Source organism: Myxocyprinus asiaticus, chromosome 2, assembly GCF_019703515.2.
Source record: "Myxocyprinus asiaticus isolate MX2 ecotype Aquarium Trade chromosome 2, UBuf_Myxa_2, whole genome shotgun sequence".
Classification (NCBI taxonomy): domain Eukaryota; kingdom Metazoa; phylum Chordata; class Actinopteri; order Cypriniformes; family Catostomidae; genus Myxocyprinus; species Myxocyprinus asiaticus.
Window position 1 is genome coordinate 61,724,755 of NC_059345.1, and position 15,383 is coordinate 61,740,137.

Below are 15,383 nucleotides of genomic sequence, written 5' to 3' on the forward strand. Positions count from 1 at the left end.
TTTTATTTATTTTTTTACGTACTATACACACTACATTTACTATATCTCAACTCGTAAAGCATGGTGCAAGAAACACCATGATCATTGGTTCGATTCCCAAGGAACATACAAACTGATAAAATGGATACTTTGAATGCAGTGTCTGTCACTATGGATAAAAGCGGAAACAATAGATTTCAAATAAAAATGGCAAAAGGAAGGTCAAGTTGAGTGCATTATATTGCAGGATACACTATAACACGCAGTGTGCTTTTTGCGCATTTTGCCAAATGTAGTAGATCATCCGGGTATTCCAAGCATACAGACAATTTGTATAGTTTGCAGCGTGTACATACTGCATACGGCAGAAATAGTAAGTGTAGTATGGTGGTATGCGTTTCTGAACATAACCTCTCTCATTCTTTCTACATCTCTCTCTCTTCTTGTGCCCTCCCCTTCTTTATTTCCTGTATTTCAGCACTAGCCAACTCTCCTGGCACACTGCCTGGCAAAACAGGTAAGCTCAGTGGCATTAAAACCTTGGCTAACATGGAATCAAACAAGTGCTCTGGCAATTTATCTCCATCAGACCCATTCTTCACCTCTCCATAATTTTCTGTTTTTTTCCACTAGACGTTACTAATACGGACGCTAAGCTGGTCTCGAACCCGTCCCCTTTCCCGCCCCCTTTCTTCCCGGTAACTCTCCTCCAGTCTCATCTTCTCCATATCCGGCCCTTGGTCTCCACCACCTCCACCGCCTTGGTGATGGGGTGAATGGGTGTTGGGAGGCGGAGATTGTTTAAAGAGGGGCAGGGTCTTGGTCTTGGCAACCTTGTCAAAGAAGGCAAAATCAGCTACATACTTTCCAGAGGGGGAGAGGGAGACGACAGGAGGGAACTCGTAGCCCCACAAGATCTCGTCAGGAAGGTAGGAGGTGCGCACCTGGCAGGTGGCCGAAGTTGGCTCCACAGTAGCACTCATGATTACAAGCAGTTCAAAGTCAGCCATCTCTGGATCTGTCCATCCACCACCTAGAAACAAAACATACATAGAGAGAGAGAGATCATAAATTCAGTGATGTCACTGACCTCAATAAAATGTTTCATACTCCCCTGACCCTTGGGGAGCATAAGAACTTTGACTTTACTGAAGAGTTTTGCTGACACGGTTGCACACAAAAGAAGATGTTAGGCCCAGATATACTTCATGCGAAATCAAAGAACGTACGTGTGTGACGTCATTGCATGTTTACATGGACACCAGGAAGCGGGTTATTGCGAGAAAGCAGTGTTCTGGTTTACATGCACTGTGCAGTGCACTCTTTACTCCTGTATACATGCGGCTCGGTCAGTAAGCAGCTTTCTCCGGAGCAACGTAATTACCCCACGACGCTTGTGTAAATAACAAATATGGGATCCAAGGAAGACTTCACTATTTTATTCTCTGTTGCTTCGCTTCATTTCCAGATATTCCACAGTTGTTGCTGTTTCCTAACCTTTCTATTGTGACCTGCAGCGGAGTTGCGCTTCAATAGTGGGGTTTCCCTTTACGTAAAACTCCGGGATTCCCTCAATGTACAAGCATATATACATGAATGTTAGGGACTGTCAGTTTTTTACAGTGGTGTGTATAAATGGGTATAGTTTATAAAGTATGTGATTTTCCCACTGTACTTCCAGAAATGTTTAATTCTTTCCGCTGTGTCAACATGTTGTTGGGCTCCATCCTATGACATTTGTTATCCGGTTCTGATCCATGCACGTGCACTCTTCAAACACCCATCAGAACACAGCCTATGCCTTTACATGGCAACAATAAGTAACGTTCTCAGAGAGAACTCTAGCTGTGTTAAACCGCTTTATCATAATCCCTTAAATGACGTAAAGAAATCAGTGTTCTTGTTTACGTGATGTTTCAGAATGCCGCTTTCTGCTAAAACCCTGGAATAAACCGTTTTCTTAAGTGCATGTAAATGTGGTCATTGCCACATAAGCAGCTTTCTATGGGAGAAACCTTGGTGTGTTAAACTGTGTAAGGAAATCAGCGTTCTCATTTACATGATGTTTCAGAAAGCTGCTTTCTTTTCTTTTTTTTTCTTTTTTCTCCCCTTTTCTCCCCAATTTGGAATGCCCAATTCACAATGCACTCTAAGTCCTCGTGGTGGTGTAGTGACTCGCCTCAATCCGTGCGGTGGAGGACGAATCTAAGTTGCCTCCGCATCTGAGACCGTCAATCTGCGCATCTTATCACATGGCTTATTGAGACGTAGCACGTATGGAGGCCCACACTATTCTCCGCGGCATACACGCACAACTCACCATGCGCCCCACTGAGAGCGAGAACCACATTATAGCGACCACGAGGAGGTTACCCCATGTGACTCTACCCTCCCTAGCAACCGTCCAATTTGGTTGCTTAGGAGACCTGGCTGGAGTCACTCAGCATGCCCTGGATTCGAACTCGCGACTCCAGGGGTGGCAGTCAGCGTCAATTTTTGCTGAGCTACCCAGGCCCAGAAAGTCGCTTTCTGTAAAATGACCAGCTTTCTTAATTGCATGTAAAAGTGGTGATTTAGAACCAAATCTGGACAAAAAGAAGGTGTTTTTGCGTTAGTTTCAGTGGTTTGTAACAGGTTGCCTGGGCGAACCTTTATGAAAGCTTCTAGCCAGCTGCTAAACACCTTCTTACTGCCATCGGTCCACGTCATCTGTAGGTGACCTGAAGCTCCACCTACTACTTTCTTTACATTTTTCAGTCAGTATTCAATGTGAACACACCACCGTGCAAGACCATGTCATGCAATTATTATAATTTTTTTGTTTAATTAGTCTACAAAAGAATCAAATATACTCAAACACTCTCTAGTGCCCCATTCACTCATGTGCCCAAAGTAAGATATGCCTCTCTTATCATCATTCTTTTGTCTGTATTTTGCCCATTAACACTCTTTTATACACCCATCTTTGCAGTAGTATCAGTGTCATCATATATTACAATAACAGAGTGTAATCGGCGCATATTATGGCCACATATAGCCTGTTGGCACATTAGCATCATGAATTCAGAATCTAAACAAGACAAATAAAAAATGTTCTACTGCTATATACATTACTTTAAATCATCATCGAGTGGTTAAAACAACTCTTTACTGATCTCATGTGAGTTCTACTCATAGAATGAGGCATTAACACGTGTTTATTAAATCACATCGTTTAGGTTTTACATGTAAATGCCTCCCACAGCATACCGTTGGTGTTTAGAACTTCGTTTTAGCCCTGAACGAAGAACGAAGAAAAACTTCTCCGGAAGTTTATCAGGGCCTTCCGTCACCATTCACTTTCATTACATATTTTGTCCCTACAAAAAAAGTGAATGGTGACTGAGGCTAATGTTCTGCCTAACGTCTCCTTTTGTGTGCAGCTGTGTCAGCATGTTTTTTTTTTTGTGTGTTTGACCTGCAGTTTTGCTCCAAAGTATAGACAACATTTTTTATTTTGGCCCCCCTCTACAAAACAATGTATTACTTATAAAGATTGATCCATGGCATTTATAATTTTGGCTTTGATCATCATATGTTTATCTTTCTTCAGCATGAAGATGGTCAAATTTTTTCCTTTTGTGTTTCACAGAATAAGAAAAGTCATACAGATTCAGTACGATATTAAAGCAGCACTATGTAACTTTGTGCTCTCTAGCAACATCTGTGGTTGAAACTTAAAATTGCAAGCAATTTGCAGAAGAACACTTTACGTCAGTTATGTTTCGGCACTGCTCTGCTGGTGGATGAATCTCATGATTTGATACCTGGACATCGGCTGTGTATGATCATGACTCGGAGATATTCAGAGCCAGAGTCATAATGTGCTATATTCATGTTGATATTATGTTATATAATTAAACATTTAAAACTATATACTACTTGCTTTGATGAATATAAAAACACTCCTATTTACACTACCGTTTTACAAAAACGTTTGATACACTTGACTGAAATGTTTCTCATGATCTTAAACTTTTTTTGATCTGAAGGTGTATGCTTAAATGTTTGAAATTTGTTTTGTAGACAAAAATATAATTGTGCCACCATATTAATTTATTTCATTATAAAACTAAAATCTAATTAAAAAAAAAAGTTATTGAAATTGATGACTTGGGCCAAATAATAAAGAAAGCAGCCAATAAGTGCCCAACATAGATGTAAACTCCTTCAATACTGTTTAAAAAGCATCCCAGGGTGATACCTCAAGAAGTTGGTTGAGAAAATATCAAGAGTACATGTCTGCAAATTCTAGGCAAAGGGTGACTACTATGAAGATGCCTAAATATAACACAGTTTTGATTTATTTTGGATTTTGTTTAGTCACAACATAATTCCCATAGTTCCATTTATATTATTCCATAGTTTTGATGACTTTACTATTATTCTAAAATGTGAAAATAATAATAATAATAATAATAATAATAATAATAATAAAAATAATAATAAATTATAATAAAGAATGAGTAAGTGTTTCAAAACTTTTGACCGGTAGTGTACATATTTGGAATGAATGAATTTTACACTTTTCTAAGACTACACTCAAAGCCCTTTTACATAGAGAACAGGGGACTCAATCACCACCTATATTTTAATATGATTATTCAAGTGTTTTATTTGTATTGTACTACACTTATCAATTTAAGATGTGAAACTCATTATATGTCTAAAACGAATTCAATGGAAGACTTTATTATTATTATATCATATTATACAGCCTCAGTTGATAAGGCAAGTGAACCATAATACTACAATAGTAAGTCTATGCACTGCACACAATAACACATTAAACTAAAAACATAAAACAAGGATTCAATAATAATGGGGATAAAATATACTTTATTAAACATGAAAATAATATGCTTAAATATGCAATATTCGATTATAAAAATTCAATTTCAGAAGTCATGAATATTAGTAAACATGTCACAGTAACTTCACTGGACAACATAGATACAGAGTGATCGGTAAATACACAAGTAATGTTTGATTCATAAAAGCATGACAAGCAATATAAGCTTCAACAACCCTACCAGACAAAATATCCACGCATTATTGCAGGTAAACAATTTCGCCAAATGGATAGTAGATATACATCTATCCAGATTACTGTGATGCTGTCTTGAACTATGTGACTGACTGAACTGAACAGCGTAGTTTCTTCAGCTGGAACATGTGACAGCCGGTACTTCTTTTTTGTGTTTACAGACATGACGTAATGATGCAGGGATGAATGTCATAAGCCAGCGATTTCGCACCAAATCCAACCCGACAGTGTCACGGCTCTGGAGAGTTTGCCGGTTTGTTTTGAACGTTTTGTCATTTTCTCTCCCTCATGTCTCGCTGGTGCAGCCAGCATGCATGATCGGCGTTTCCATGGTAACATTGATTGTTCCCGGGGGAACGCTGATCATGCCACTGATTAGCGGGTGGAGAAACACCTGTTCTCCTCTAATTCACTCCCTTCTTAAGCCTGTCATGTTCTCAGTATCTTTGCTAGTTTGTTGTTTGATGTTGTTTGTTGAAGTACTAACCTCACTCTCTCTGCCTAGTTGATCCTGTCTCATGTATCTGTTGGTTGCCCGCGTGTCGGGTGTGTGGTTGCCTTCCAGTATTGCTGCGTGTCAGCTGGTCTTCCACGGATGATACCTCGTCTCTGCCCACGTGTCGGGAGTTGGGTTCACTCATCTCTGCTGGGCACTGTTCTGCATCTCACTAGCTTCAACAGAGGATTCTACGAATCTGTTCCTGACTTCCACAATGCACACACTCATCCTATGAACACATTCTTCACGGATTACCCCTTGCGAGACTACGACACGATTGGAGATTGCTTCCCGCTGCTGCAGTCGGTGTCAGGATTTTCTACATTCCTCAACCCAGTGACTGCTCATTATTATTGTTAATAAATCTTTTGAACTGTTCCTCTGCTCTTGGGTCTGTTTGTCTCACTATCGTTAGTTACAGACAGCTCAAAATACAAATACGTTTTTGATGCTTACCATAGTGAACCGGGGTATTGTAAGAAAATTGTTTTGAACACTGATTGTATATGTACTCAATCAATAATGGCAATTTGTTAATTTTTAACCAAAAAATCTTACATAGTGCAGCTTTAATAAAATATATTTTTTAAAATTAGATATCCACAAAGTTCTGAAAAAAGGCAAAAAATCATTACACCTTACAACAACCAAGAAAAATAGATTGTATAATATAATCCAGACAATAAGGTGATATAATAAATGATTTAAAAACACATTATGTGAAGGCACACATACATATTTCTGATACCAGTCGAAATCCATAAATGCACAGAAATATGAATACCCTCACTTGTAAACATGCCATTCACCCACTGACACACACACACACTCGCACACACACCTGCATCAACATCCCACATTCAGAGCGAGAGTTGGTCATCTGTGAAAACAGTCCTTCCTTTAACCCAGAGTAAGTTCTGCATTCTGGGAGCAAAAAACATGGGGTTTCTTAACTCACAAACACACACATTCCCTTTATCATGCTCACAATTATTTAGCAAAGCGTTTCTAAGACTAATACACAGACCACACACAAACACACTGTACATAAACAGACAGACGCATCCTAATAAATTCAAACCATAATGCAAATAAATATATTTAGTGTTGGGGAAGTTACTTTAAAACTGTAGCTTTCAGACTTTCCATTACCTCATATGAAAGAGATTTTCAAAGAGTGTGTTTGATTATTGCCTCAGTTTGCTCTGCTGTAAATCTGTGCATATAATGAGAGACAGTATAGTCACTGGTATACTTTTGAATGGGAGAAATCGAAACACCAAATATCCAGTTAAAAGAACTCATCACCTTTTTGATAGAGATATCATATATAAGTTTTGGTCTGAGCTAAAGAACCACAATTTATGATACCATTGTTGGCAGATTTTATTGCTGATTTGATGTTATTTGATTGTAATCTTGACCAACCATTTTGGAGATTTCGGTTTTTCCTCATTTAAGTAGATAGGGGCTGTAGCCTACTCCTAAATAAGGCTAATTTTAGATTATGCTTTATTCACAAAACTCCATGCTGCTGTAATTAAAAAGAAATGTTTGTGTACATTTTATATTGAGCGTGGCAGCATTAATTCACCAAATGATGATAAAATTGAATCTTAGTGAATTTCCCCAAGTAACAGTTTCAAAACATTGGATAAAACCAACGTTTTTGAGCCGAATGACTGGTCAACGTCTGCCTCAAACAACAGTGTAAATTTGGGGGCGTAACTGAGTGTTTGGAAAATTTTTATGAAAACAGTCCTTATTTTTAAATTATACATACTGGGCCCTATTTTAAGATATTATGCCTTAAGCGCAGTGCTAAGCAATACGTCAGTGGGACATACATTTTTATATTTTGTGCAAGTATTCTTCTCTAGTTATTGCACCTTTTGTGTCCTATAACATATTCCAGATCATGTCAAGCAGCGTCAATATAAATGAAGACTAGGGAGGCACAATATATCGGTGGCCGATATATTATTGGCAAATAACCGGGAAAATCTAAATATTATTATTGTGCCGATATTTTTGCAGATAATTTGTTATGGTTAATTCGCTTGCGGCTGAAATTCTCTGACTGCGGCTTCTTTCCTTCAGGGAGGGACTCAGGCAGTCTAAAGCAACAGTGCATGTGCGCATACACAGTGTGTCTGTTTGAGTGAGAGCCAAGCTTATGTCGCTCTGTGAGGATTATTTTAACATCTCGGCACCTTGTTACGTTGTTTTGGGTCTGGTTTTAGTCATCTGCTGTAAGTAAAAACATGCCATTTCCCATATTTTGTTTGTTTCATGAGGCAATAAACAAAAACGCGACAAAAACGTGTATGTATGTTAGTTGGGGGCAATAATTTTTTCACTTATTCATGAAACATAAACAGAATGTGGGAAACAGCACATTGTTACTTACATCACTGCATTGTGATTAAAACAAGAGTGATGTGAGATGGCTAAAAGCGCTAGTTTGTGAGGGAAACTAATGTGTTTGTTGTATTTTACGAAATAAGACTTTTCTAATGAAATGACTCATGACTATTCGATCTGTATGATGTTATCTACTGCCATTTTAATTTTTGTGTTCACATTTCATAAGTTATACAGTGGAACTGTCACAGATGAGCGCTGTAACAAGCGTCTCCCTTACAAAAAAATCGAAACTAGCCACAAATTTGCAGCTCGTTATTTTCACATAAAAATTAGCTTTTGATGCGCCACAAATGTTTGCCAGACATTTGTAGCTCTTTGCCGGTAGTGGTGGACCTCGAAAATTCCATATCGATGCATCCCTAATGAAGACTGCCCATTCATAAGAATTTGGTAGTGTAAATGAGTTGTATGCAATGTATTGCTCTGTTTGTCGCCTGCACTGATCCGGGCCGCAATGCATGTATTATATGTTCTCTATCGGCCTCTGGGGGACTTTTGCCTCTTGTTCTGCTTGCCCATGTCTCACCTACTTGAAATATGGTCTGCTGCTCTCCCATTGTTCATTTAAGCAATATCATATGAGCAAAAGTGCTGTATGGCCCTATATCAGCACGGCTGTGATTCAGCCACAGGCACGAGGAAGCAGGTAATCACAATCATGCTGATTTACGGCCGTACAGCACGATTGCAAGTGTGATATTGTTTTTATTAAAAAGTTCAATGAACAAAATATCAGGACTTGATGTTTGTAGTTCAAAAGATGCGCCCAAGTCTCCGTTACTAATACAAAAACATCACTTTAGAACTAGTAATGATGGCTTGGGCTGTTTCTAACAAATTATTGGAGAAACAAGGATGTATGTGTGTGTGTGTATGCATATGTGTTTAAGAGAGTGAAAAAGAGAGAGAGAGAGAGAGAGAGCCAGAGATTGAGTTTGTGCGAATTAGTGATGGGAAGTCAGATTTTTTTCTGCGAACCGGTTCTTTTGGACAGTTCGTTTTAATGAACCGGTTCACCAGTTATTTTACGTCATCGCATTATGACGTCACTGTACATAATGATAATACCCCAGCGTCATGGAATACATGCTCTAACACATTCAATAAAGCCATATGTGAGTGCATATTGCTGATTATTAGATTTTATTCAATGAAGTTGTAATAATAAGAGTGTTTATTGTCATCAGTGTTTCATTTAGTGATCTTACATCTTGAATATGTTTTCTACATTAAAGTTTTGCACCTAAAGCATGCAATACTGACAATGATATACAAACGTGAATGTTCAACGTGTCTAAAGCATATAAAGTGAATAAACTAGTCTTAATCAAGTCACCCATTTTACCAAAACCATGATCCAGCTCATAACAACTTCAAATATAATCTGCATGCACAATACTCAATAGTAAAATTCATTTACATCTCTTGACTGAAACATTTCGCCCCCTCATATTTCCAGTTTGTTTTATTTGTTATACTTTCTGCTGTTCAGCAAAATACATCAGAAACATAAATTTCGCCCCCCTTAATCACACAGTACACGCATGCTAAGTATCAGCAGCTCATCAGTTCTCAGTATGTCGGACACCTCCGAAAGAGGCAATTCTCAGTTCATTGTACTGTTGACTCGAGAATGGGTGCGACTAGAGCATTCAGTCCAATTTGTAAACTAGTTGGAGTGGTTCATTGCAAAGAAGGGTTAGGAAAAGCAGATATCACCAGTTCTAGGATCATATTACTCCCGGTTTTCGGCTCATTTCGAGTCGGAGTGTCAGGCACATCCGAGAGACAGGTTAAGATAGAGTAACATGTGGATCAGTTTTGACTCGAGACACAAACTGTTTCAAGCGATTCAGTCCGATTAGGTGAACTGGTTCAACTTGTTCACTGAAAAGAACTGGTTAAAAAGAACGATTCATTCATGAACTGGAAATCACTAGTGTGATTACTTGCATCTGTCCTGACTCCCAAGCAGAGATGAACAGTAGCTGTTTAAGTCTATTCCTTAGCAGTAATGTATTGTTAACTTGCTAACTTACAGTTAACTTGCTGAAGATAATGAAATTTTGGTCAAATACATCCTATTTTCTCTGTGTAAAAATGCAGGTGTTCCCCCGAGTATTCCCGATAGCCGGTGTGCAAGAGTCATTCACTATAGAAACAGTACACTCCTCTGCCATGTTGAATGTTTGTTTACATCTCCTCCCAACGTGGAAAGTCCAGTTAAGGTTAACATGATTACTTCATCTGTTGTTTCTCTCAGCTGTGATAAGCCTTAACTGAAACTGTTAGTATAACTCTGTTTCCCAGCTGTAGTGAAGTAGTAATCTGAGCGATCATGGAGTGAGAGACAATGCAGATGACCTCAAAGACACCCTCTTGCTGCTTAACGAATCTGGCTTGTATTTTGTCGCCACCTGCTGGATAAAATCTTTAACACTTAAACACATACCTTGGGTCTTTAGAGACCCGGGACCTCATTCCACCCCCTGTACCTCATCCATTTTTTAGTATTCCTCAATCTGTCTCTAGTGAAACAAAAAATTTCAAATTTGCAACACATTTTGTTTATAATGGTTTAAGTACCAAAAGTGTATAGAGTCTTTAGAAGGTCTTTAAGAGTGGTTTTTTTATTTTTTTATTTTTTAAAAATTTTTTTTACTATCACAGGATATCTATTTCTTTGTTTATTACAAGAGAAATGAGTACTAAATTCATACAAATAAACACTATATCACATTGATTTTCTGTGCAATAATGAATTATCAACAATGGTGAATTATCAGTATCCCATATGCATGTATACATACATATATACAGGGTTGGGAAGGTTACTTTTAAAAAGTATCCCGCAACAGATTACAGAATACATGATGTAAAATGTAATTTGTAACATATTCCATTTGATTACTCAAGGTCAGTAACGTAATCTAAATACTTTGGATTACTTCTTCAGCACTGGCAGATTTTTTCACTTGTTTTGACTACAAACAAGTAAATAAAATAAGAAAATAAACTTCACGGTAAAAATACATTTTCTGGAAAAAAGTCTAAATATCAAATGCAGTTTTGCGACAAGTAAATTTATCTTGTTTTAAGGATTTTAAGATATTTTATCAGGAAAACAATATTTAAATTCTCATTAAGAATGCAACTTTTGCAGTACATCTTTGCTCTAATATCAAAGGTCTTACTAGAGAAAAAACATTATGCTCCAACATGAATTTTCATCGTAGAATTCCTTTTAAAATATAATCGCGCCTTCTAACAGATGCATGTAAAAGCAAGAAATAGCATTTTAGCTAAGCATAAAGCTAAATGTTTACAAAAGGTGAAATATTTTTGCTGCTCCAAACTTCAAAACACCACATCCCTTTCTGATCATAGAATGAGGCAGAAAATATATTATCTGTAGCTTTCTAAATGATTTTAAAGGCTACAATGTTTAGCATTTCTTGTAAAAAAAAAAATACCCATACCGCATAAAAAAACATTGTCAAGGCATGTAATCATGTATTTATTGTCTCTAAAGACCCAAATATGTAAGAGTGTTTGGGAAAATTACAATGCATTTAAGGGTTAATGTCACAGGGATAAATTAAATCTAGCATCTTTCATCTTGCAGGGACACACATCTAGCTGGTTTTACACATCTGCGCTGCTAAACACAAGCAGAGTGATACAAACAGTAAAGCGTCTGAGTACTCTTGGAACATCTCTCGTCCAATCATATTTGAGGACCAGAACTAACTGTTGTATAATATTTTTTAATGTATATTTGTTATATGTTTCTCTGTTTAATGTTTTATGTTTAATTTCTGGTGGTGGAATATCCAAATGGCAAATGCAGGAACTGATTTCAGACTTTGCGGCAATATTAGACGTGGTTCTCAAACGTCTTAGCGCAATGTCCTGTTTCTCAGGAAAATAGCAAATTACGCTATGTGCCACTTTATAAACATACAATACACCCACAGTTTGCGCACATACATCCACAGATAGCGCAAACATTTCCACCCACGCCCACTTGCGCTTTGTGCTGGCATGAAACGTGTGCTTAGAATTAGCAATCTCACGAAAAATAGAGACGTAACACATGGTTGTTGCGCTTAGCGCTCATGAAAATAGAGCTCAGTGGCTTTAATGTGTTTGAGGAAGGTTTACTAATAACAAGTGGTTTCGAGCTAACGGTATGTCCACTGGCACAGAAGAAATCCAACTCAATACTGCTCAAAACGCTAGAGAGCTGCCGCTTTGGGGCATGGTACAGCATGTTTGTATTGTCTGTGGTTGAGTTCGGAATGGCATACTACCCATACTACTCTTGCTGCTTCCGCTATATCAGTCTATGACAAAAATAGTACGAGTAGAATGGACGATTGCGGAACTCTGCGTAGGGCACATTTTGTGTTCTTTCAGGCAAACTGCCATGAATACATTTTGATAAAAGTAATAAAAAATACCTAATATTTGAATGAGTGAAATTAACCTTAATAAATAACATAATTTAGATTTTTTTTTAATTATTAAAAAAATGTGGTCAGTTTTTTTTTCAACATTTACTTAAGTAATAATATTTCTATGATGCTTGCATTAATTTATTCAAAGGATAGTTTGTTCCCAACTCAAATTTAATATAGTTTTTCCTGCAGAAGTGCTTGGCAAGGGGCGAAAAGTTTGTGGGAAGATGCTGTTTGTGTTTGATAAAAAAAAAATTAAAAAACAAATGAATGCCCTCTATGACTAGTTTGAAAATTTCTTCATTTGATATGAGCTCTATAATTTTGGTTTCCCTATTAAGGTATAGGCACTGATATATTGCGTTCAGTTGATAATGCATGGTCTATGTAAATACTTTTAAACATATAAATAAACACATGTTGTGGACAGGTGTGTACACAATTCAATGGAAAAAATAGGGAAAGCCTGTAAGTTGTAGCTTGCAGATCTTTATTAGCTTACAGCATTTCAGTCAAAGACCTTCTTCATGTATTCTATTTATTTCTCTGAAGATTTTCCAGTTGCAAAAAGTGATGTATATCACTGTTACCATCATGATTTACCCGAAAAGTTTCACCAATGATGCGCTCAACTGAGCCAAATAAGGTTTATGGTGGTGGACTCCTGAACTGGTAAATTTTTTACACTCAAGCCTCATGTCAAATAATTTTTCTTAACTAACAACTCTGGGGTGTACGCAGCGTTTCCGTGAAGTTCCATTTTGCGCAGACATTACTCCCAATTTACTCATATATTTATGAAAGTTTCATGAATGAGGCCCATTCAGTATAATATTTCATATAATGAAGACTTGAAATGGCTGCTATGCCCATACGCTGCCAGCCTCTGTATAACTGGGAATGCCCGCACTCAAAACTGTTCTGGGCTGGATTTCCCAAAAGCATCGTAAGCTTAAGTTGATCGTAGAGGCCATTGGCACCAATGGTTTCTACGATCTATTTAGGCTTACAATGCTTTTGGGAAACGTGGCACTTGTGGATTGTAGGACCCACTTTAATGACCAGTTGTGTGGGTTAAACACTTCCAAATGTCAAGGGGTATGTTCCAAGAATTGTTTTGTTGTGAGAAGGAAACACACAAATGCACAAATATGGTCAAAACATTTTGCATCGTTTTGCGACTGTTTCTATCACCTTAATGTGCATTTTGACTTGTGCGATACTCTAGAAAATCCACCGCTGCCTATTTTTGAGAGTTTATGCGCATACCATGCGTTTCCATTCAGGTTTTCTTTACATAAAAATAGCTGGATGAAATCCCAGCAGCAGACACACACATACAATCCAGCCTGCTCTCACAATGGAAACATCGTTCTAGCAACATTTTCCCATGCACCACCAAAATCTTGTTTCTGAGGATTTCTTGTTATCTTTGGATGTTATTGTGTGTTTGAAAGATGCAGAATTATGAGATTGTGTAGCACAATCCACAACTTTTTACGCACCCACAAGTACATGATAATTGCACACACCGTTTAAGTCAAAATTAAATATAAATATACCTTATTTACTTTCTTACATACATTGTAGTATACATACTAATACATGTTACTTATTTTGCATGATTCAAGGAATGTTATTCCAAGGAAAAAACATTTTTATACAATCTTTCATCAAAATATAAAGACATTGGGCCCTTTTTTAAGAGCGCTAGCGCTAAGCGCAGTCCTCGTTGAACGTCAGGCATATTCCTATGACAGTGACACGCTTCTTTTATACGCATGGAAAATTAGGTTCTCGTCAGGATTTGAATGTAGGCTCCATTAAATTATAGAGATTCAAGTATTATTTATCACATAGATCAAGTGAGACACAAATCATGACTAGTATTAACAGTGATTGTACCGGCCTTCCAGGTTAGGCTGTGGATTTTTGCACACACTTTATTTCTATCAGATGATTTTGCTATAAAAATGTAATTCATTTATTGAAAAAAAATTTTTTTTCCTAAATTCATATTACACTTCAAACAAAAGGATAATTTAATTAAAATAACGAAGTGGTAAAAAAATATATAACCTATGGTGATCAAATGTCCCCGTTTTTATTGCGCATTAAAAACAGTCTGCTAAGTGAAAATACATGGCAAGAAAGCCCCTATTGAAGCCCACCAGCAACAAGGTTAATCTTTGCTGTTTATTTTGACCAACAGAGGGGGCTTCTTGCTATAGCAGATTTAAGTCATTAATCTTCCTTTACTAATTACTTGTTTGTGCCAGTTCCCTTACGATTCAGTGCACTTGACATTACATCACTAAGCTGACGCTATGGGGAGTGTCCTTCTACACAACCTAGTTGAAACCTTTCTACAATAACAGCAGGATTGGCTATGGTGTTTAAGCCCCACCCTTTTAGGCGTGAAGCTGTCCGGTATAAAAGCGGGTGCACAAACACCATTCATCACTCGTCTAGAAGCCTTCTACTACCTCGCCGTTGACATACACGAGTCATTGAGTGGGATCTTCACAGCAATGAGAAGATTCTTCGCCCCCCCGTAGTGTTCCGGCGAACATTTAATCTGCCTCGCCATTTGACGCTTCGCTGGTGAACGGGCCACTTCAGCATCCTGATTCCCCACAGCACTTCGGCAGGAGTTTTGTATCCTTACAAGCTTTTGTTGATATTGCATGTATATATATATATATATATATATATATATATACAAATATATATATATATACAAATATATAAAACACATTTCTTTAAGAGCAATTGGACGCAGGGCTCGCTCAAAGTTTATGTGGCGACTTTATCTGCGTATCAAGCACCTGAATCTGGCACCTCTATAAGCAAACATGATTTAATCATAAAAGATTTTAAGGGGGTGGGGTGGCTAATCCCTCTCACCCGGCTACAGTCCTGACTTGGGACC

At 37.6% G+C, this 15,383-nt stretch overlaps 1 protein-coding gene across 2 annotated transcripts in view; it reads right to left on the reverse strand.

The window, feature by feature from the left end:
• Positions 1-519: 519 nt before the first annotated feature.
• kcnj10a (potassium inwardly rectifying channel subfamily J member 10a) overlaps positions 520-15,383 on the reverse strand; it is a 66,017-nt gene continuing 51,153 nt past the window's right edge. For both annotated transcript variants that reach the window (XM_051719033.1, XM_051719041.1), the window contains one exon: positions 520-1,012. In XM_051719033.1, coding sequence (XP_051574993.1) covers positions 609-1,012 — 404 coding nt within the window. In that variant the 3' untranslated portion in view covers positions 520-608. The remainder of the gene's footprint in view (positions 1,013-15,383) is intronic.